At 37.5% G+C, this 20,665-nt stretch overlaps 1 protein-coding gene across 3 annotated transcripts; it reads left to right on the top strand.

The window, feature by feature from the left end:
* Positions 1–151: 151 nt before the first annotated feature.
* On the top strand, positions 152–18,917 carry clockb (clock circadian regulator b). 3 transcript variants are annotated; one of them, XM_065254607.2, is made up of 21 exons: positions 152–582; positions 1,386–1,491; positions 2,125–2,184; positions 3,215–3,363; positions 6,335–6,426; positions 6,618–6,707; positions 7,028–7,145; positions 7,256–7,369; positions 7,679–7,797; positions 7,961–8,043; positions 9,831–9,937; positions 12,096–12,243; positions 12,327–12,402; positions 12,668–12,818; positions 12,912–13,006; positions 13,122–13,217; positions 14,566–14,712; positions 14,969–15,202; positions 15,506–15,615; positions 16,095–16,347; positions 17,088–18,917. In XM_065254607.2, exons 2-21 carry the CDS (start codon positions 1,475–1,477, stop codon positions 17,268–17,270), a joined length of 2,442 nt encoding a protein of 813 aa, XP_065110679.1. In that variant the 5' UTR covers positions 152–582; positions 1,386–1,474; the 3' UTR covers positions 17,271–18,917. The 3 variants fall into 3 exon arrangements, with proteins under 3 accessions (XP_065110679.1, XP_073670508.1, XP_065110680.1); XM_065254608.2 differs by lacking the exon at positions 152–582 and adding an exon at positions 3,098–3,125 and having other exon boundaries at positions 1,391–1,491; XM_073814407.1 differs by lacking the exon at positions 2,125–2,184.
* The last annotated feature ends 1,748 nt before the right edge of the window (positions 18,918–20,665 follow it).

The following is a 20,665-nucleotide window of genomic DNA, read 5'->3' as shown; positions in this document are numbered from 1 at the left end:
TTTTATATAGATTCTACATAATATTGTATAAAATCCTAACGCAAATAATACACAAACACCAAGTATGCAAAAAAGGTAACTAGCAAAACAGTAGGCGGCGAAACAGCGCACTACTTTGCAAAGTTCATCTGCTGTGCCCATTCTTTGCGCACTATTTTGCAAGTGCACTGAAGGCGGCAGTCTGACGGCGAAGGCTACTGCGCATGACTCTGATTGCTTGCATGAAGCAGGCCTGTCTTTATTTTAATGTTTTTATCCAACTTGCAAGAGAAACCGCGCTCGGACGGCCGCCGATCGAAAGTAAAACACAAAGTCTGCGTCGGTATAACCCATATCGAGCAAGCCTGAATAGCTTGTGGCGTTTGCAGCGATCGGGAGCAGCTTCCGTTACGCCTCTAGTGTCACTCAGTAGGCCCGCTGACCCACATTCGGGAGACCGCTCGAGGAAGTGCGTGCATGAATTTCAGCATTGCATTTCGCGCTAGTGCACCTTGATATTATTCATTCTACGGTTGCTTTGTGATCCGGTGGCTCAAGGTGGGCAAAGATCAGTCGGGACACCCGTGTGGATGTTTTTATTCGGTAGGTATCATCTTTATTCGTTTTGATACGGTAGGCGATAGTTACTTGACACATACGATTTGCATGAAAGCCTGGATTTAATAGCTAAAAATTAACCGTCCTTATTAAAGTTTAAATCGTACTGTATGTAAACTGCCGTGAACTTCCTAAGTTAAAACTACGCTTCTGTTCTGATGTTATCACGCAATGTCAGCTGCCCTTGTTGTGGGTTTGACTGATGTCAATGAATGATCGGCATTTTGCTGTGATTGTAATACACCTGTAATAATGGGGTTGTACTAAGTGTAATATTTTAGCATTAAGATGTGTCTTTTCTTTTAAGTGTCCTAAATAATCCCTTTATTTGTTTTGTAATAACAATGTTGGTTGAAGACATGCATCGGTTGTCATGTTGGATCATGTTGGCAGTTAAAAAAATACAGATGTTCACTGGATTTATGTTTGGGTTAGTGGTCGTATGCTATGTCAATTAATATTTAAAGCTAGGATAGGCAGTGTTGTTAATAAACGTTTTTAAAAGTAACAAAGATTTAATATTTTATATAAATTACCCAAATGTTAAACCAATTGTTTACCTTCATTGCTACATAATGCTTTGTACTGTAATGTTGCGGCTTTGGGAAGAGTTCTAAAAAGGAGGGTGAGATGTTTTCCCCTTTTATGCTTTTAAAGTTATATGTTGCTTTTGCCTCGATAATTTTGCACATAGTAGCTTGAACTGAAAGAAAAGTAACTATGAGACTGATTCACAAAGCAGGATTTCACTACATTCACCATTAATGATTATTTCTCGTTTCACACAGGCTTTCAGGTTGGCAAGTCTTCCACACCAATGTCTTTCCAATGCATCGGGTTATTATTTACCCAGACTAATCCATGAGGCAACATTATCATGAGCTCCAGAGACAGGTATGGCACAACAAAGCTACAAAATGTTATTTAGGCTGGAGTTATTTATATTACATACAGTACATGTATGTGTATTTACATACAGTAGAGGTAAAAATAGCCTATAATATTGTGGTGTCAGTTTCAAATGAACACTTGGGCTCTGACTGTCCCACTTTGTGTTTATATCTTGTCTTAAAATAAAATATGCATGATTGTATTCTGGAATCAATCTTTAGTTGTAATCTAGACCAGTGGTTTTCAAACTGGGGGTCGGGGCCCCCAGAGGGGCCGCGTGATGGTGCTAGGGGGGGCCCCAGTTTTATGACATTTTATGAAATACATAAATTTATCATGAATTCTGTGTAATTAAACCTAAAAAAATAAGGCTACTAACCAAAAGCACTCATTTTTTGTATAATTTAATGTTTTTTTTTTTTATTAAAATGTTGAGTTTTAGAACAGTTTTTTGTCACAAATTTTCTTTGGGGGGCCGCGGAGGAATGCACGTACACAAGGGGGGCCGCACACTGAAAAAGTTTGGGAACCACTGATCTAGACTACTGTAATAGAATAATTTTATATAAGTGGGAGGTTTTAGGGAAAAAATGCTTTTAAAATTCTCACAAAATATTTTGTGACCTTGTCTTTTAGAGATGATGGCAGTATTTTTGATGGTCTGATGGAAGAAGATGAGAAGGATAAGGCAAAACGGTGAATTTGTCAGCTATTAGTCTTTAGAAATGAAGAGCTCAGATGCAAAAGGCGCCAAATGCCAAAAGTGAGATAACGATATTAACCGAATGCGTCTCGGCACACATTTATACGTACATAAAGTCCTTCGCTTTATATGCACTTAATCCCGACTTCAGGCCATTAATAAATACTGGTTTGTTGGCAGAGTCCATTAAAGCCACATTGATTTATCAGCGAATCCTCTTTTTTTACCTAGTTAAAGGCGGTATTCAAGATTTTAAAAAAATAATACACAAAGGGAGTCGGGCGGGGAACCAAAACACACTTGTAGCCAATCAGCAGTAAGGGGTATGTCTACTAACAGACATCATTTCCTGGGTTGCGTATGTGTGGGGCTGGTCTATCAAAAGAAGGTCCAGATTCTAATGGGGTATGGGCGTGTTTGTTTATGTCAACATTGGCTTTCAGAGATCATGCTAAATATCATGCAATATCCTATTATATTCGGTAAACTCCCATTAAAGGCAGGGTGCCTTTAATGGGAGTTTACCGAATATAATAGGATATTGATCAAGATTTTGAAAGTACGGTGAAGAGTGACTGAAGATAATTGTAGTAGTGGAGATTTTGCATTGTACTAAGAGGGTTTTGCAGTGAAAGAAAGTCAAATTGAAATGAAATGACTAAAGTGGCTTTGCTGTTTAATTACTGACTAATAACCTTTTCATTGGCATTAAAGTGAAATTACTGAACCTAAACATAAGAGCCTGATCAAAAAGCTAATTTACAAGAAAACATGTCAGATGCATCTGAGCTCTTCAAATGTTGTATTTAGAAAGCCATGGTAAAAGTCTAAATGTGACCTTAATATGACAACAAGGAAAAGTCAGAAAACAACATGTCTCAAATTCTTTGATGTTGTGTCCCTTAGAAGTAGCGATGACTCAACCGTGCAGAAGGTGACAGTCTTTTGTTATTTTAGCAGGCTTGGCTAATGTTACATTGCTGGTTTATTCCAACGTCATTTTTTCTGTTCCATCTGTCACAGAGTATCAAGAAATAAATCAGAGAAGAAGCGGCGAGACCAGTTCAATGTCCTCATCAAAGAACTTGGCACCATGTTGCCTGGCAACACTCGCAAGATAGACAAGTCCTCCATTTTGCAGAAAAGCATAGACTACCTGCACAAGCACAAAGGTGAGGATTATGATCCACACAGTGGTGGGATTTTAGTTGGAATTCATACAGAAGAAAGAAGACTGAATAGATGTGAAAAACAGTGGCAAACAATCTTTTTTTTTCATTAGTTAGCTTTATTTACCCTACAAAAAAGAGTCCAGCTCCTGTTTATAAAGAGAACAGAGCACTTCTAAAATGCATTTAGTTTACACAACAAAAAATATAGTAAAAAGAAGAAAAACATGCAAAGTCATGTTTTGAATATAATTATATTTTTTAGGTCAAGTGTAAACATTTCTCTTGGATGACCTACTTTATTGCCAAAGATCTATTGCTAAATTAAACACAACATACAGCCTCATAAAAATTCACAATCTCTATCTATAGTACTGTATTGCTGCAGCGTTTACTGCACTGGTATTTAGAAAAAGCATTGCACAACATATTCACAGCAAAATAAATAAAATTTTACCTGATTTATTAGTTTGCAGTATGCAAAAACTGAATTCTCTAAAAAAAACAAATAACTATAATGACTAACTAACTGTAATGCTCATCTGTTTTTAAAGGAATAGTTTACACAAAACTGAAAGTTCTCTCATAATATACTTACCCTTATGCCGTACCAGATATGTATAACTAAAAAAAAATATTTTTAAACCATCTTTTTATATCCATCTTATTTTCGAAGTTATGTGACGTAGTTCCCTTTGTTGTGCGAGACTTCTGTTTCAATAGCCAGCCAGTGTCATGGGAGCACGCATAAAACATGATTTAAACAGTTATGGTAAATATTTACTACACCTGCTATGTATTACCCAGTGGGAGGATAAAATGATATATTCAATCATTCATGTTGTTGCTCGGGGGTGACGGGTCAATGTGCAACAAAAAAAAAACACAGACATAACAGTACCTGTACAGTAGGAAAGTCAGTCGAGTGTTTGTTCATGAAATAGACCAATAATTCGTGTTTTTAGCCTTTTTAGGCATTGTTTAAAATGTCACAACTGTCCTTGAACTGATTTTTATGGTGAGTTTTTATCACGCAATCCGACAGCAGTATCTCTCTCATTCAACACATTGGAAGGTATTTAAACAAGCCATAATAAACATATTAAACAATTACGTACATTTATTTAGTGTTGTTTTCTTTTCATGAAAGCTATTACTATATCGCTTCTTATGCACTAGATAGAGATATTATCAAAATTTTCTTCATCATTTAAAGCCAAACAAAAGTATGTGCAAACACATTCAGAAATATTCTAAACATAAACTAATAAGCAGTTTATATCGTATATATGCTGTATGCATTTTTGTAATGATATATAGTAGCAGAATAGATAAACCAGGTAAATTAGCATATTTTTATCAGTATAATATTTAGTTGTATTTGAACAATTACTGTATTTATTGTTCACTGGCAGTCTCTATGAAAGGTTTTACTGGGTGGATGTGTGGATACAGACCATGGGTGCACGTGCGTGGATTATGGTCAAATCAAATGTGCAAAACACGTGTAAGGACTAGTTATTTTAGTACATTTAAGTAGTTTTTACAAACATACCTAACAAAAAACACTACTGGTGTGCATTTTAAGACAAAACAATGGCATTGGTATATTTTAAGTTATGTCAGTGGAACCTATTTTAAGTTAAGACACCTCAATGTGCAATTTAGTCTGATACCAGGCTTAAGACCTGATCGGGATACCGCCCCATAACGTAGGGGAGAGCGGGGCTGGTTGGGTCAAGGGTTGGTTGGCACACAGTTCAATACAGTACACTAAAGCAGTGGTTCTCAAACTTTTTCCCCGTGCGGCCCCCCTTGTGTACGGTGCAATCCTTCGCGGCCCCCCAAAAGAAAATTTATGAGAAAAAACTGTTCTAAAATGTAACATTTTAATTAAACAAAACATATTAAGTTATACAAAGTAGTGCTGTTGGTTAGTAGCCTTATTTCTTTTTAGGTTCAATTACACAGAATTCATGATAAATGAATGTATTTTATAAAATGTCATAAACTGGGGCCCCCCTGGCACCATCTCGCGGCCCCCCTGGGGGCCCCGGACCCCAGTTTGAGAACCACTGCACTAAAGGACCCTGCCACAAAAATATGGCGTTAAAATGACTGCCCTCTTGACCTGAACACTCCCATTTACTAAAATCATTGAATGGTCACTAACTGTTGAGGTGTGGATAGCTTTTATATTTTACAGTGTAAAAACAAAAAAAGTTTCCCACACTAAATACATTTTAGAGCTATGATAGATAGAGATATATAAAATGTAAGGATTTCAGTTGATAGAGATATGATCACCTATATTTTGACATGAAATGTAAAAGTTTCAGATGAGTGATTCTATGTGGCTTACATCATTTCAGTTAATTGGTGTGTCCTAATGTGGGTGGGGTTGGTTGACACACTGATTTGGGGGTTGGGTGACACATGTGCATATTGCATTATTTCAGTTAGTCCTAATACTACACACACACAGACATAAACTCACACACTTAAACACAACACGCAAAATTAAAATTCTTTAAATTTGTCACCTCATTCCTTGTAACTATAGCATCTGTGCCACCAAACCCCCATACTGGGGCTGGTTGGCACAGGTGCACAACATGACTTTAATGATGAATAAAAAAAAATTAGGAATAATTTGTGAACATTAAATGTATCTGATGATTACCTGAGATCTTAACCTTACTGTTGTTACTGGTTAGACTTTTTTAACATATAACATGACTGAGAAATATGACAGAGAGTGAATAGTGTGCAAACCAACCCCGCTCTCCCCTACTGCACTTTAAGTCACTTTGGATAAACATGTCTGCCAAATGTATAAATGTCAGTACAGTAGATAACCAATATAATCAGCTATGAAACATTCAGGTACAGTGAAACTATCAGTAAAGTCTGTTTAAATGGTATATATTCATCACATATATGGTTAAGAGAATATTTGTGTTTCCACATACAGAAATTGCAGCACAGTCCGAGTCAAGTGAGATCAAGCAGGATTGGAAACCTCCGTTTCTTAGCAATGAGGAGTTTACACAGCTGATGCTAGAGGTGAGACCTGCTGTGGCCAATCTGTGTTTCTTTTTGTGTTTATCCTGGTCATGAAGGATGATTATCATAATAGTATGAATGCATTGTCCTTCATGTATAATAGTTTAGGATTTTACCCATCACTTCCAGGTTACATTTTTTCGATATGAATTAGAGCTTTGTGAGTAATGTGTGTTTGTTTTGATGTTAAGGCACTGGATGGGTTCTTTATAGTAATGCTGACAGATGGCAACATCATTTATATCTCGGAAAGCATCACCCCTCTACTTGAACATCTGCCTGTAAGTCCATGCCAATATTTTCACCTTCTCCACCACAAAAAGTTTTATATGTGTCAGAAATAAATATAAGTTATATTATAAAAATATATTATATACATTAAAATTAATTGAAATTGCAGTAGGCTTGTAATAGATAGGAAATTATTAAGCTATAATTTAACTGTATGACATCGATTTCACTGTATCCATAAAGCAACATGTAAAATGTCACAGAAATCAACAAATATGCAAGGTGTAAAGTACTGATTTCTTCAATAGGCCATACCTCTCATATTGATCCATCCTTAATGTTAGGCATGTACGATCTTTTTATGTTTCAGTCAGACTTGGTGGATCAAAACCTTTTGAACTTCCTTCCAGTGGCAGAGCATGCAGAAGTGTATAAAGCTCTGTCCTCGCACCCAGACGTTGAAACTCTTTGCTCAGATTACCTCAAGGGTGAGTGACATTCCTCGAATATTTTGAATCTTCTTCTGCAATGTCTTGACACTCCAAATAGTCCCAATACATGGCTACACCTGATCTGTGTTGTTTTGCGTTTTTCTTAGCCAAGAACCAGATGGAGTTTTGTTGTCACGTGCTCAGAGGTTCTTTGGATCCCAAGAAACCACCTGTGTATGAATATGTCAAGTTTATGGGCAACTTCAAGTCTCTCGCCAACAGTATGTTTTTTATTTTATTTGTAATAATACCCACATTCACTGCTTTTGTTAATGTAAGCAGTTTCTTCTTGCTGTTTACTGTTAGATGTTAAAGTCTACCTGAATTGTATCAGTTAAAGCTCATCTTTGTCTCATTCATGGCTTGTCTTAAAACATATTAAAAACATCACATGGACATAATAACAGCAATAAAAACCTGATTTTCCCACAGTGGGACTTTTAACTTCTTCCTTCCATTTATCATATGTCTCCTTAAGAATGTGTTTGCACAAAACATAAATGTTGATGCTCCTTTCTCTACTCTCACAGTGCCTCTCACAACCCGAAACGGCCTTGAGGGAATTTTACAGCGTTCTTTGCAACCAGCCTTTGACGATCAAGTTTGTTTCATCGCAACTGTGCGGCTTGCCAAACCCCAGTTCATCAAAGTAAGCTGATAAGCGATCAGTATTTGGCATGCAGATTTATGTTAGGTTTGGATCTGTCTCTCTCTCTCTCACCCTTGCTCTCTCTGTATCTCTCAGAAATTTATCGTAACCAATCATTTCTGTCATAAACTTTGACCTGTGTGCCGTTATTAATTGTGTACAGGACATGTGCATGGTCGAGGAGCCCAATGAAGAATTTACATCTCGACACAGTCTGGAGTGGAAGTTTCTTCTATTAGATCACAGGTTGTACTCCCCTCATAATTATCATCATCCAATATTTTTAGGACCGTTTTGATTACTCTATTAAATTAAATAGTACCCCCAAAAAATCTGAATACATTAACCATATTGAATATTCATCAAAATGATGGTGGTGCAGATTGGCTTTGGACACATTTGTTAAAATATGCAGCCAAGAAAAGACTGATTTAAAAAAATTTTGTTGTTGTTGTGGGACTAGTTAAATTTTTAACAGCTAGCCCAAACAGGCCCTTTTTTACTCTGATGAACACAAAATAAGATATTTTGATAAATTATGGTAAGCACCCAGTTGACATTACCCATTGAATAGGGGTGGCACGGTCCATGAAAAAAATCCGAACCGTTCGGTTCGCTTGTCTCGGTTCGGAGCGCGTGTGTACCGCACGGTTCAACGGTTCATGGCATGCGCAATGTAGTCTCATGCCCTGTATGTGACCTCAGATAGCGTGTTTCCCTTTCGCGCGAAAGAAGAGGTGACTGGTTTGGAGTATAAGTACTGCGGGTTATGTTACGTGTAGAAATGGCAAGTGGGAGAGAAAAGGAAGTCTGCCCGCAGTTGGAGGATGCGCCAGCGTCGTATAAGTTTGGTGTGTGGAAACATATTTTTATTTCATGTTACTTATGATGAAAGCGGAAATAAAACAATAGATTGAACTGCAGTCTATGGGTTGAATATGCTCCAACAGCCACAGGAGATCGCCTTCTCTCCGACCATTTATCTAATCTGAGGTACTGACAACAATGTTTTACGTCTTTTCATATTCAGCGCTATTTTTAGCCTTTCATTGATAAAATTAAAGCGGCTGATTTCCGCGTAGTTTCATTTTGCTAGCGTGTGAAAGTTGCGCGATCTTATTTCAGAAATTGCCCCTCAAAGTAATCAGAAGTGGTCAAAAGTGGACAAAAGAGACTTAAAGAGATTTTAATATTACAGGTGCAAAGGTTATGTTTCTCTCTCGTCCACATAAACTCTCAGTATTAAAGCAGCCTCTCAGTGATAAATCTAAGAGCTACACTGAAGTTGGCATTTTATTAAATGCAAGTTATCTTTGTGTGCTAAAAATGCACATAAAGTTTATGTAGATGGCAATACACATTCTCTTTTTTGCCAAATAAATGAAAAGCATGTTGAAATCATCAATGTCTTCCCTCTTGCTCTATCAAAATCTCATCTGGCTTTCCTCAGAGATGGTCCAATGTGCTTAAAGTCAAATTCAGTTTGTGCATGATTACATGATATAACTTTTTTTAATACTGTATCCTAAATTATGGATAATTAATACATTAATAAGATACACTTCTGGAGTGTTAAAAATGTAAAGAAAAAATAACAACAAGAACCGTACTGAACCGTGAACCGTGACCATAGAACCGTGATACGAACCGAACCGAGGGTTTTGTGAACCGTGCCACCCCTACCATTGAATTGTATAGTATTTGTTTATCCTACTATGCAAGTCGATGGTTACCGGCAGCTTTGTGCTTAAAATCATTTATCAAAATATCTGCTTTTTGTTAATCAGAAAGAAGAAATGCATACAGGTCTAGAACAGCATTAAATGAAGTAAATGATGTCAGAATATTCATTTTTGGGTGAACATCACGAAGTCTGCTTTTATTTTGAAATCAAAGAATGAGATTACACGATTATTCTTCAGAAAAGTTAGATCCCTTATTTACCATAACCACTATCATAAGTAATTGATTGTGATAGCCCTTATCTTTTTTTATCTCTATAATAAGTGCTGTGTTTGTTTGTTGCGTTTTAGAGCACCACCTATCATTGGTTACATGCCGTTTGAAGTGCTGGGGACGTCAGGCTACGACTACTATCATGTAGATGACCTGCATTCACTGGCTAAATGTCACGAACACTGTGAGTATAACTGGCAGGTGAAACATAAACATAAAGGAAAGATATATTTGCATTCCCATTCATCTCAATAGCAGCTGCTTGCCCATCTTAATACCCTCAGTAAGGAAGCATGCACACCAAAGCTTTAAAGGATTAGTCAATTTTCTTTAAAAAAAATCCAGATAATTTACTCACCATTATGTCATCTAAAATGTTGATGTCTTTCTTTTTTCAGTCGAGAAGAAATTATGTTTTTTCAGGAAAACATACCAGGATTTTCTCATTTTAATTGACTTAAATGGACCTCAAAACTTAACAGTTTTATTGCAGTTAAAAATTGCAGTTTTAAAGGACTCTAAACGATCTCAAACGAGGCATAAGGGTCTTATCTAGTAAAACGAAATAAAAAAATATGCACTTTTAAACCACAACTTCTCGTCTTCCTCCGGCTGTGTGACGAGCCAGCGCGACGTCACGTAATTGCGTAATGATGTCGAAAGGTCACGTGTTACTAGCCTGGGTGCCAGACGATCTTAGCCCCGCCCACCACATTTTGAAAAACGGGAAGATCGGTCTGGCGTTTTCCCGTTGAGGAGCTACTATGCGAGTCCCAAAACTGGCCGACGAATCAAATTGTGAGGGCGGGCTTTATACGATGATGGACAGATGATCAACAGTAACGTATCAACCACGTCACCAAAGAGCGCGTGTGTTGAATCTGTTTAAAATGAAATGGCTGCCGCTGGAGAATTCAGATGTGTGGATTCTCAAGGCATTTGTTTATGTTTTCGCCGTCATTCCTACGGGATTCGGCAAAAGTTGGTCGCACTTATGGAGGACAAAGTTAAAGAAGCAACTGAAATGAGTATCACGGCGATGCAACTCGGCGTGCACGACGAGATGGATATAATTAGCGGTCGTTGCCAGCTTCTTTTCGGAAACCCGGAATCGTGACTGCTGAATAAGTGGAGGGACATGCTAGGCTCCGATATTTTTCAAGCCAACGTAATGGGTAGCTATCGTCGTGGATGAAGTTCACCTAACGTACAAATGGTAAGAGATAGTCTTACTGTATGACTTAGTAAATACTTAATGTTGTGATATAAATGAAATGTTGTAAACATAGTAGGTGTTGATGTACGTTCGCTAACTCAGACTTAGTGTAATCACAATGATGTTAGTGTCATTGTAGCGAAATAACTAGCAGTTCGGTCAGGCTACAAAAGACGACATTTCAACATACGTCACACACTCCGTTGCTCTGATTGGTCGTAGGTCTATCCAATTGAGGGGAGAGGCATTTTTCGGTTGAGACACGCCTCATAATTTTAGCTCAATGGAGCGGTATCAGACTCAAATTCTGACTAGAATTGAGTATGACAACGTCAGGCTAACGTGTTACATATATGAAACGCACATTTGCGGACCATTTTAAACAAAAAACTGACACATGAATTAGTATCATTCCACATACAACAACGTTGGAACGGTCCTCTTTCTCCACACTTGTAAACACTGGGGAGTAGTTTCGCATAAGTCATCCGTGACCTCTTGACGTGATGACGTATTACAGTACGTGAGGACGTCCTGGCTTGTCACGCAGCCGGCAGAAGACGAGAAGTTGTGGTTTAAAAGTGCATATTTTTTCTTTTTCTTTCTAAAAACAATTTTTTCACTAGATAAGACCCTTATGCCTCGTTTGAGATAGTTTAGAGTCCTTTGAAACTGCAATTTTAAACTGCATTAAAACTGTTAAGTGTCGGGGTCCATTAAAGTCCATTAAAATGAGAAAAATCCTGAAATGTTTTCCTCGAAAAACATAATTTCTTCTCGACTGAACAAAGACAGACATCAACATTTTGGATGACATGGTGGTGGGTAAATTATCTGGATATTTTTTAAGAAAATTGACAAATCCTTTAACAGTGCAGGAGGGGCAGGATAAACATCACAACAACCAACCGGCGCATAGTTCAAACAAAGCAGAAGTATCACAGCAACCAAAGCGCCTGGCTGAAAAAAGCTGGCAGTCGGCGTCTACCTGGCTTTTAGCCGTATTTAAAAGCTTTGGTGTGCAAACCCCCTAAAAGGGTTTTTCTTTGCATTTTTTTAATGTGTAAAAAATGTGATGTGTTTTGTTTACTCTGTTCTACCTCGTTGTCTCTTTCTGCTTATACAGTAATGCAGTTTGGAAAAGGCAAATCATGCTATTACCGGTTTTTGACTAAAGGCCAGCAGTGGATCTGGCTCCAGACAAACTACTACATCACTTATCACCAGTGGAACTCACGACCAGAGTTCATTGTGTGCACACACACTGTTGTGAGGTACAGTAACCAGCTCAACCTCATTTCCACCCTACAAATGTCCAAAGTCACCTCACTTCTGCTCTTCAATTTTTTGTGTATAGTTACGCCGAAGTGCGAGCGGAGCGAAGGAGAGAGATGGGCATAGAGGATTCCCCTCCTGAACTGACCGGAGATAAGGTGAGATGCTACTGAGAAATCACTGACATATACTTCATCAGTCAATTAATGTGGCACTACGGATGAAAGTGTAAAATACACTTGACGGTTCTGCAGACTTTATGGAAATGCATGAGACTCACGACCTACTAAATGCACCATTTCGGTTAGATAATGCACATTGTAAATGTAAAAGTGAATATTGTGTAGATTAGGTGGCGTCATTGTATTATACATCTGCCAGTGACCAACTATATTTAATCCGGCTCACTTTCTATCTCTGCAGATGTCTTTAAACACTGGCTCTGAATCGCAGTTGAACACCTCCTCTCTGAAGGAGGCACTGGAGCGTTTCAGCAACAGCCGAACACCCTCAACCTCCTCACGGAGCTCCCGCAAGTCTTCGCACACAGCTGTCTCTGACAACACTTGCACTTGTAAGTTTAAAGTCCCCGGGAAATCAAAAATGTGTCAAGAAACTGATTTTGGGCAAAAATTAACAACTCGTAACTAGTTGTTTTCTTCCTCAGCCACTCCTTCTAAGCTACAAATGGATATAAGCACTCCGCCTCGGCCGCCCACTGTTGACATGACGCCACAGCGTCGCTCGTCTGTCAGCACTCAGGTGAGACTTTTTTTCAAAATTCTGAGTATTTCCTGTATTATCCTATACATCAAATTTGCAACATGTGTTTATTTATCGTTGCTGGTGAATACTGAGATTTCTTTTGTGTTAATAGTCCATGAGTTCCCAGAACACCACTCAGACCGGCTCTTCAGTCCAGATCAGTCAACAGCCACCACAACCACAGCAGCAGGTTCAGCCGAATGCCCTGGTGAGAATACCCCTGCTCAGGTTTCATGCGGTTTGGTGTGATAGTCAAAGGATCTTTTAGGTTGTTTTTAGTGTTTTGTTTCATCATTGAAGTCATCAGATTATACTTGAAGATAATTTTCAACTAATTTAGGGTGACCATACGTGCCATTCTTCCCGGACGCATCCCGTCCAGGATTTCGGTGCGTCTTCCGGAAGTCGTATTTGGTGACCGCATACGCCATTCAGTTAAAAACATAATATATACAATTGTAGTTTCATTCTTACCTTAAAATGTAACGGTTGCTTTTCTGTAATAATAATAATAATCCTCTATGACGTATGCGGTCGACAAATACGACTTCTGGAAGACGAACACAAAATCCTGGACGGGATGCGTCCGGAAAGAATGGCACGTATGGTCACCCTAACTAATTCTGTAAGCAGTGACTGTGTGACACTTTAAAACACTTATTGATCTGTTGGTTTGGGCATTCAGTCATTTATGGCACATTTTTCCATTGCATAGTTCCCCACGGTTTGGTTTGGGTTGGGTCAGCTTACTTTTGGGGGCTTTTCTACTGGGTGCATTACGTAGTACAGGATACTTTTTTTAGTACCACCTCAGTCGGGGTTCCAAGCGACCTGAGCTGATAACAAAACGTGACGCAAAAGCACTGTAGATCACTGATTGGTCTGAGAGAATCTGCACTACCAGCGTCGTCACTATAATGTAAAAGATTAGCTTTATCTTTATGCTAGCATGCGGTGTCTCGAGTTAACCTGTTGTCAACTGTGCTTTGCCGTAAGTTCCCAAACTCCCTTTCAGCGATGAAAAACATCCATAGGTGTAGAATCAGGAACACCGTAACAGTTTTTTCCAGACTTGCAGTTTGTGGCGGCACATTCGCGACATGCACGTCCGCATTATATATGCTTAAATGCAACTTCAATGAGGCTCAGCATTCGAGTGTGTCGACTGACACCACAGGTTTTTGTACAGAAACTGTCATATGATACAGAGGTAGTGATAAACGCGACGTGCAAACATCTATTTGTGGTGGGCAATTTTAATTTTGTGGTGAACTGAGAAATAAATAAATGTATGGGAATGTACAACGACACTCTCACATGTATGATGCAACAGCAGTAGGCAGTGCAAATATAACGACACGCCTATAATCCCTTCCACTCCGAAGTGTTACTAAACTCGATGGAAAAGCTAACCAAGCCTAAGTGAGGTGAGCTGACCCGACCTGACCCAAACTAGACCGTGGGGTACTATGCAATGGAAAAGCTCTATTACTGACATAACATTGGTATTATTTATAAGTGCACTAACTCTAGGTGTTTCTGTGTTATGTCTGTAGTTCTCAGCACAGTTGAACGCGATGCAGCACCTGAAGGATCAGCTCGAGCAGAGGACACGCATGATAGAAGCAAACATTCAAAAACAGCAGGACGAACTGAGACAGATTCACGAGCAGCTACAGAGAGTTCATGGACAGGGAGCTCCGGTACACACACCTATACATTCACATTTACATAGTTTACATTACATGCATTGAGGAGACGCCTACTGGAGCTGAAAGAACATTGCGCATGCAATGCAAAGTTTCTTTCAACTGATAATATTAATCTTTTATAAATTCTTATCTGTCTCTTTATGTCAAAATTAATATCTCTAGTAAAATGCATACATGTAAGTATTTTTTAAAAGAGACTTGAAAACAATTTATCCTGGTAATCGAACCCATGTCCGGTGTATTTCAGATGATAGTGCAGCAGCCAGGGGGTGGATTCAGCGTGCAGTTGCCGCAAGTCGGTGGAGCTCAAACTAGCTTTGTAGGTGTTGGGACGCAGCCCGGGGTCGTAGCTATACAGGGTCAAAATGTGACGAGCACAGCAAACTGTGGGACTGTTACACAGCAACAAACACTTCCCCAACACCAGCAGCAAGCTTCACGACCCCTGCAGCCGAATCTACAGAGCTCATCTGTTACGCAGGTGAGTCTCAGTCATTTCTGGTAAACATTTGCTCTGATGACAACTTAAGACTTATTTGATATGGTAGGTAATAGTGTTACAACTGAAAAATGAGAATTGTATTGTTGCTAAGACTCGAACGCAGGATTTGGTGCATAGCAGCAAAGGAATATAGATTTGCTAGACTCCGGGCAGTGCATTTTACAAGTAGCTGTTATAAAGAGATAAAGAGTCCATTATCTGTTATATTTAGTGGTTCATATGAAGACATCGTCTGAATAAATTACATCATCATTTCTGTCTCTTTCTTTGTTTGTTTTTCAGTGTGGTCCAGTTTATAACACAATGATGATTAGTCAGCCTGCTAATGCCAATGTTGTGCAGATACCCAGCGGCTTGGCACCAAAAATCAATCAGGGCAATGCAATAAACAGGTACATCATTTTTCTTGTCCCCTTAATGGTGCTATGTAAAATATATGCTAAGACACTGCTTTTGAAATTTCCCTCAGATTTGGTTACTGATTTAGACACGCCCTCTTTTTTTCACTCACTCTTCAAGATATCATTGTTTTGCGTGTCAATATCTAATAAAGTTAAATATTTGCATTTGGCAGATGCTTTTATCCAAAGCGACTTACAGTGCATTAAAGCTATAGATTTTTTTATCAGTATGTGTCTTCCCTGGGATCGAACGCATGACATTTGCAATGCTAACACAATATTTAACAAATCTTGAACTATAGGAAAGGTGTTTTATCTTTACCATTTTAACTTACTCATTATATGAACTGTCCTGTAAACATGAAAAACGATTGACAGATTGTTCAAAGTCTCCTCATTAGCTAAATAAATCTATCTATTTTACGGATTTCTCTTTTTGTCTCTTCTCGGTTCATTTGTACCATTTTCAGGTTTCCAGCAGGACAGCAGTTGGTCACAAAGATAATGACGGCTCCAATGGCATGTGGTGCTGTCATGGTACCAACGTCAATGTTTATGGGACAGGTAGTGACAGCGTACAACCCGTTTGCACAGCAACAAGGTCAGACGATAGCACTGCAGACTCAGTCCACAGACTCACAGGCTCAAGCTACCGCATTACAATCAAGTCATCAGCAGGGGGCGATACAACAACAGAATAAACAGCAGCAACAGTTTGTGCAGGTAAGAGAACATGCTTACAGAGGTTCATGTATGTTTACTGAGGGAAAACATCTCAATTGCTGTGTTTACAACAACAACATAAACAAACGGCTTTTGTTGACTCAACGCAACTACCAGTAGACTTCCACATAGTATCAATAACAACAGAGTCCTTTTACAGTTGATCATTTCTCATAGCAATTGAAATAAATTACAAGTAAATTACCTTCATTCGTATATCATATCTAACGTATATTAACTATTACACTAAGCTAACTTTACTGGGTAAAATTAATGTATACAGTACAATGTTAGCTACAGGTCCTTCAATTCTTGCCTGGCTGCCAAACCTCTCCATCTTCGTCGTCTTCACTTGTTATAGCAAACCAAAATATTTTATTTTCGAGAAGGTATTTCTTTTATAGATCAGTTTAGCCAATACTCAGACCAATAAATAAATACAGATGCTAATTTCGTTGCGACAACACGCGTGCTTCCGGTGAAATTGTCTATATATTGGGTAAAGCATTGGTTTATATTTTAATACCGATTTTAACTAAGTAAATCCAAATTCGGTTGTACGGTTTTTGAAAAAATGAGCCTTTAACATCTTATTTAGTTTGGCATTGAGCTAAGACAAAAAAGGGGAAAAGTTTGTTTTTGGTTAGTCTGCGATTCTGAATGAGCAAAACAACTGACCTGAAATAATAACAGATTGCAGCGTTAACACATCATCACATTTTCTCCTGTGTTTTTGACAGAGCACGCGCCTTCTTCACGGCAACCAGTCCACCCAACTGATCCTGCAGGCTTTCCCTATTCAACAGCAGAGCACATTTACAACCTCACAACCACAACAGCACCAACTAAAGCCACAAACTCAAATACAGCAGAAACCCGCCACATCCCACCAGACGGAAAGCAGAAGTGCCCAATCTCAGTAACGTGAAGCTACCAAACGCATCAACCAATCAGATGGTTCATTGGTCAGGTGCTATATTAATTGAAAGCTCTTTGCAAACTGCTTTTCCCGGCAGACAGCTGGTTATCCGAAAGCTTTTAAGACAAGGAACTCAGAAAATAAAACCACCCCTGTGGCAACCATGCCGAACATTTCATCGGACCAACAGGTGGTTCCCAAGCCTCCTTATTTATTTCATAGGATCACTAGCACTGGATGGTCCTTGCCAAACACAAAACGTTTTGGTCTCAGTCTTTCACAAAGGACTGAGTCGGAATCTGTACAGTCTTGTGTATCATACTGTGTACATATTATATGCGACCGTAAAGGAACAAAGAAAGATATTTTATATGCTGCATGGAAAGTGTAAACTTTCATTTGTACTTCCAGTTTTTAAATATTACTTTGGGTTAAAGTTGAAAATTTTTATATTACGCGTATAGTGATGCTGTATGCTTTAGACCCTCCCTAATTAAAATTTCTTCACTTATAGTTAGGGACCGTCATAGTTATCGAAAGCACTTAGGTATTTTATAGTATTTAGTTTTTCTTTTTTTCACAAGTTATTGTTTTTTCCTGTGTCAGTTACGTACAAGCAAATTGCCCAATTTATTTAAAATTATAATGCAGAGGAGTTTCATTTTTACAAGTGCCAAATTTAGTTACTTTGTTGAATGTTAATGGCATACAGTAATTATCCTCTTAAAAAGAAAATGTGCACCTTTCCCCTTTACGTTTAGCACTTATTGTGTTTATACACACTAAAAAAATTGCCCTTCCTTATAGCTATTCTGACCTAGTGGTTTTTGCGCATGCATTGATGTTTTACATTTACGTGCATTTTTCAAAGAAGAATGACACGACACGAATAAGCTTACTGAATAATCCTCGTTTATAAATGCTGTTCTCCCTCATCATTTTGGGAGCTATGCAAAAATGCAAGTAATGCAAAGTTTGTGTGATTGAGTACATGAATGATAATATTGTCCTTATTTTAGTTTCATTTAAAGTTCAGAAGCAGGGTTAACGTTGAGCTTTGGAGTCTTAAAGTCTTGAATGGTCTTCCTTATAGGTGTGTGCGTGCACGTGTGCAGGATATTATATCAGTAACACTTGTGACTCTTTCTGTATCGCTGCGAGTTGCTATTTGTTCACTACAGCGATGACCAATCAGTTCTTGCGTTGCAGTAATTAAACTTTTTAGATGTCCCCTTACTGGCTTGTTAGCTATATACCTCAGAAACTCGTATTGTTAAAAAAAAATATATATATATATGTATCCTAAGCTATTTTATTTTCGTATGGAAAAGGATTTGAGTATAGACAGAACTGGTTGTATGTAGACCGGTAGCACTGTTAAGAGTTAGGCGAGTTGTATGAAACTAAACAGACTAAAAGTAGACGCCCACCTTTCCCTAATCTGTCCTATTATGTTTTTTCATTGTTGTGTTGTTTGTGTGTTTCATAAGATTTAGCACTTAAATCCACAAATTTGGTTCATATTGTATGTACAATCATAAACATTTTCCTGATAGTTTGAACAGAGAATTTTGGTTAAGCCTTGATTGCATTTCTGCGCATTTCAACCTATGTATTCAAAATTACATTTTATTTTTTACTATGTTTGTATTTCTGTATGCAACCAAAATAATGTGTTTTAGTATGATTGTTAGTTGTGCAACCCTAAAACCCAAAAAAATGATTTCAGGATGTGAGCTGATAAATAATGGAATGGGTGATAATAACATAACATGGCTTTGATGTTAATTTCGTTAAGATAGTAGGGTTTGGTACAATTAACTATTTCTCAATAATTAGTGTTTTCTATATGGCAAGTGTATTTACCCCTATTAATATTATGTTTGAATAATAATGTTTATTCTGTCTTTGATTTCTGAATCAATGTGCTGTTGAAGTACAACTCACCACGTCACTGCAAAGAATTGCTTGCAGATCACAATGCCCTTATATTGTGTGATTTTGTGAATTGGTCAACATTGTCCTCTGTCATTTTACCCAAATCGGACCCCTTTCCCTCTATGATATTCAATCTTAAAAAATAAAAAACAATTATCACGTTTTTCACAAAATGTTATTCTCTTACTAAGTGATGTGATTCCATGGGGTTCCTGGTCTTTGTGTTAGTAAAAGGTTGTGAGTTTGATCTCAGGGACCGCACATGTTATGAAATGTACCCTTGAATGCACTGTCTGTCACTTTGGATTTAAGTGTCTGACAGAATGCATTAATGTCAATTTAAAATTTTCCATTGGTTGAGACAACACTGCTGTATCAGGATGGTCAATATTTTCAGAAAAACAGTGTATGAAAGCACCAGTGCCACATTTACACGTTGCCTCGTTTTTGAGGAATCTATCTAGTAGTGGCTTACTTTTAAGTTGGCTGGGATAGAAAGTGTTAGTCTATAACTTCAACCTTTCAGGCCAAGGACCCATTATTGGTAAAAAGGAGGAGCAAGGACCCCCATTACATGCATCAAATTTAGGACTATATTTACATACTTTGTAATGGTTATGTTACAAAGATATTAAAATGATCATATTATATTTTTGTATTCACATGATGCATACTGATACAACATAACATTTTAAATTTAGTACACTGCAAAAAATTATTTTCAAGAAAAATTAACTTAAAATTAAGATGCTTTTTCTTGATGAGCAAAACAACCCCCAAAAAATCTAGTTTTTAGATCAAAAATATCAAATTTAAGTGATTTTGTGCATAAAACAAGCAAAAAATCTGCCAATGGGGTAAGCAAATTTATTTTATTTTTTTCTTGAATTTAGTGTTTAAGAAAATTTTTCAAGATTTTTTTTGCATACCCTATTGGCAGATTTTTCTGCTTGTTTTATACACAAAAAATCACTTAAATTAGATATTTTTGGTTTAAAAACTAGACTTATTATCTTGGGTCGTTTTGCTCATCAAGAAAATGCATTTTAATTTAAGAACTTTAAGATATTTTTTTACTGAAAACAAGACAAAAATACTAAGAACATTTTTTCTTAAAATCATTTTTTTGCAGTGTACTATATTTACATACTTTGTAATGGTTATGTTACAAAGATATTAAAGTTATCATATTATATTTTTGTATACACATGATGCATACTGATACTACATAACGTTTTTAATTTACTACACTGCAAAAAATTATTTTCAAGAAAAAAAATTACTTAGTATTTTTGTCTTGTTTTCAGTAAAAAAAATCAAAAAATTCTTAAATTAAGATGCTTTTTCTTGATGAGCAAAACAACCCAAAAAAATAAGTCTAGTTTTTAGACCAAAAATATCAAATTTAAGTAATTTTGTGCATAAAACAAGCAAAAAAAATCTGCCAATGGGGTAAGCAAA

Source organism: Paramisgurnus dabryanus, chromosome 4, assembly GCF_030506205.2.
Source record: "Paramisgurnus dabryanus chromosome 4, PD_genome_1.1, whole genome shotgun sequence".
NCBI lineage: Eukaryota > Metazoa > Chordata > Actinopteri > Cypriniformes > Cobitidae > Paramisgurnus > Paramisgurnus dabryanus.
This window is presented reverse-complemented; position numbering and strand designations above follow the sequence as displayed.

What these genes read in the sequence shown, in the direction of transcription:
- clockb (XM_065254607.2), top strand. An exon ending in TTGCTCAGATTACCTCAAGG is followed by an intron (nt 7,146 to 7,255) that starts GTGAGTGACATT and finishes CGTTTTTCTTAG; the next exon opens with CCAAGAACCAGATGGAGTTT. An exon ending in AGCAGCAACAGTTTGTGCAG is followed by an intron (nt 16,348 to 17,087) that starts GTAAGAGAACAT and finishes TGTTTTTGACAG; the next exon opens with AGCACGCGCCTTCTTCACGG.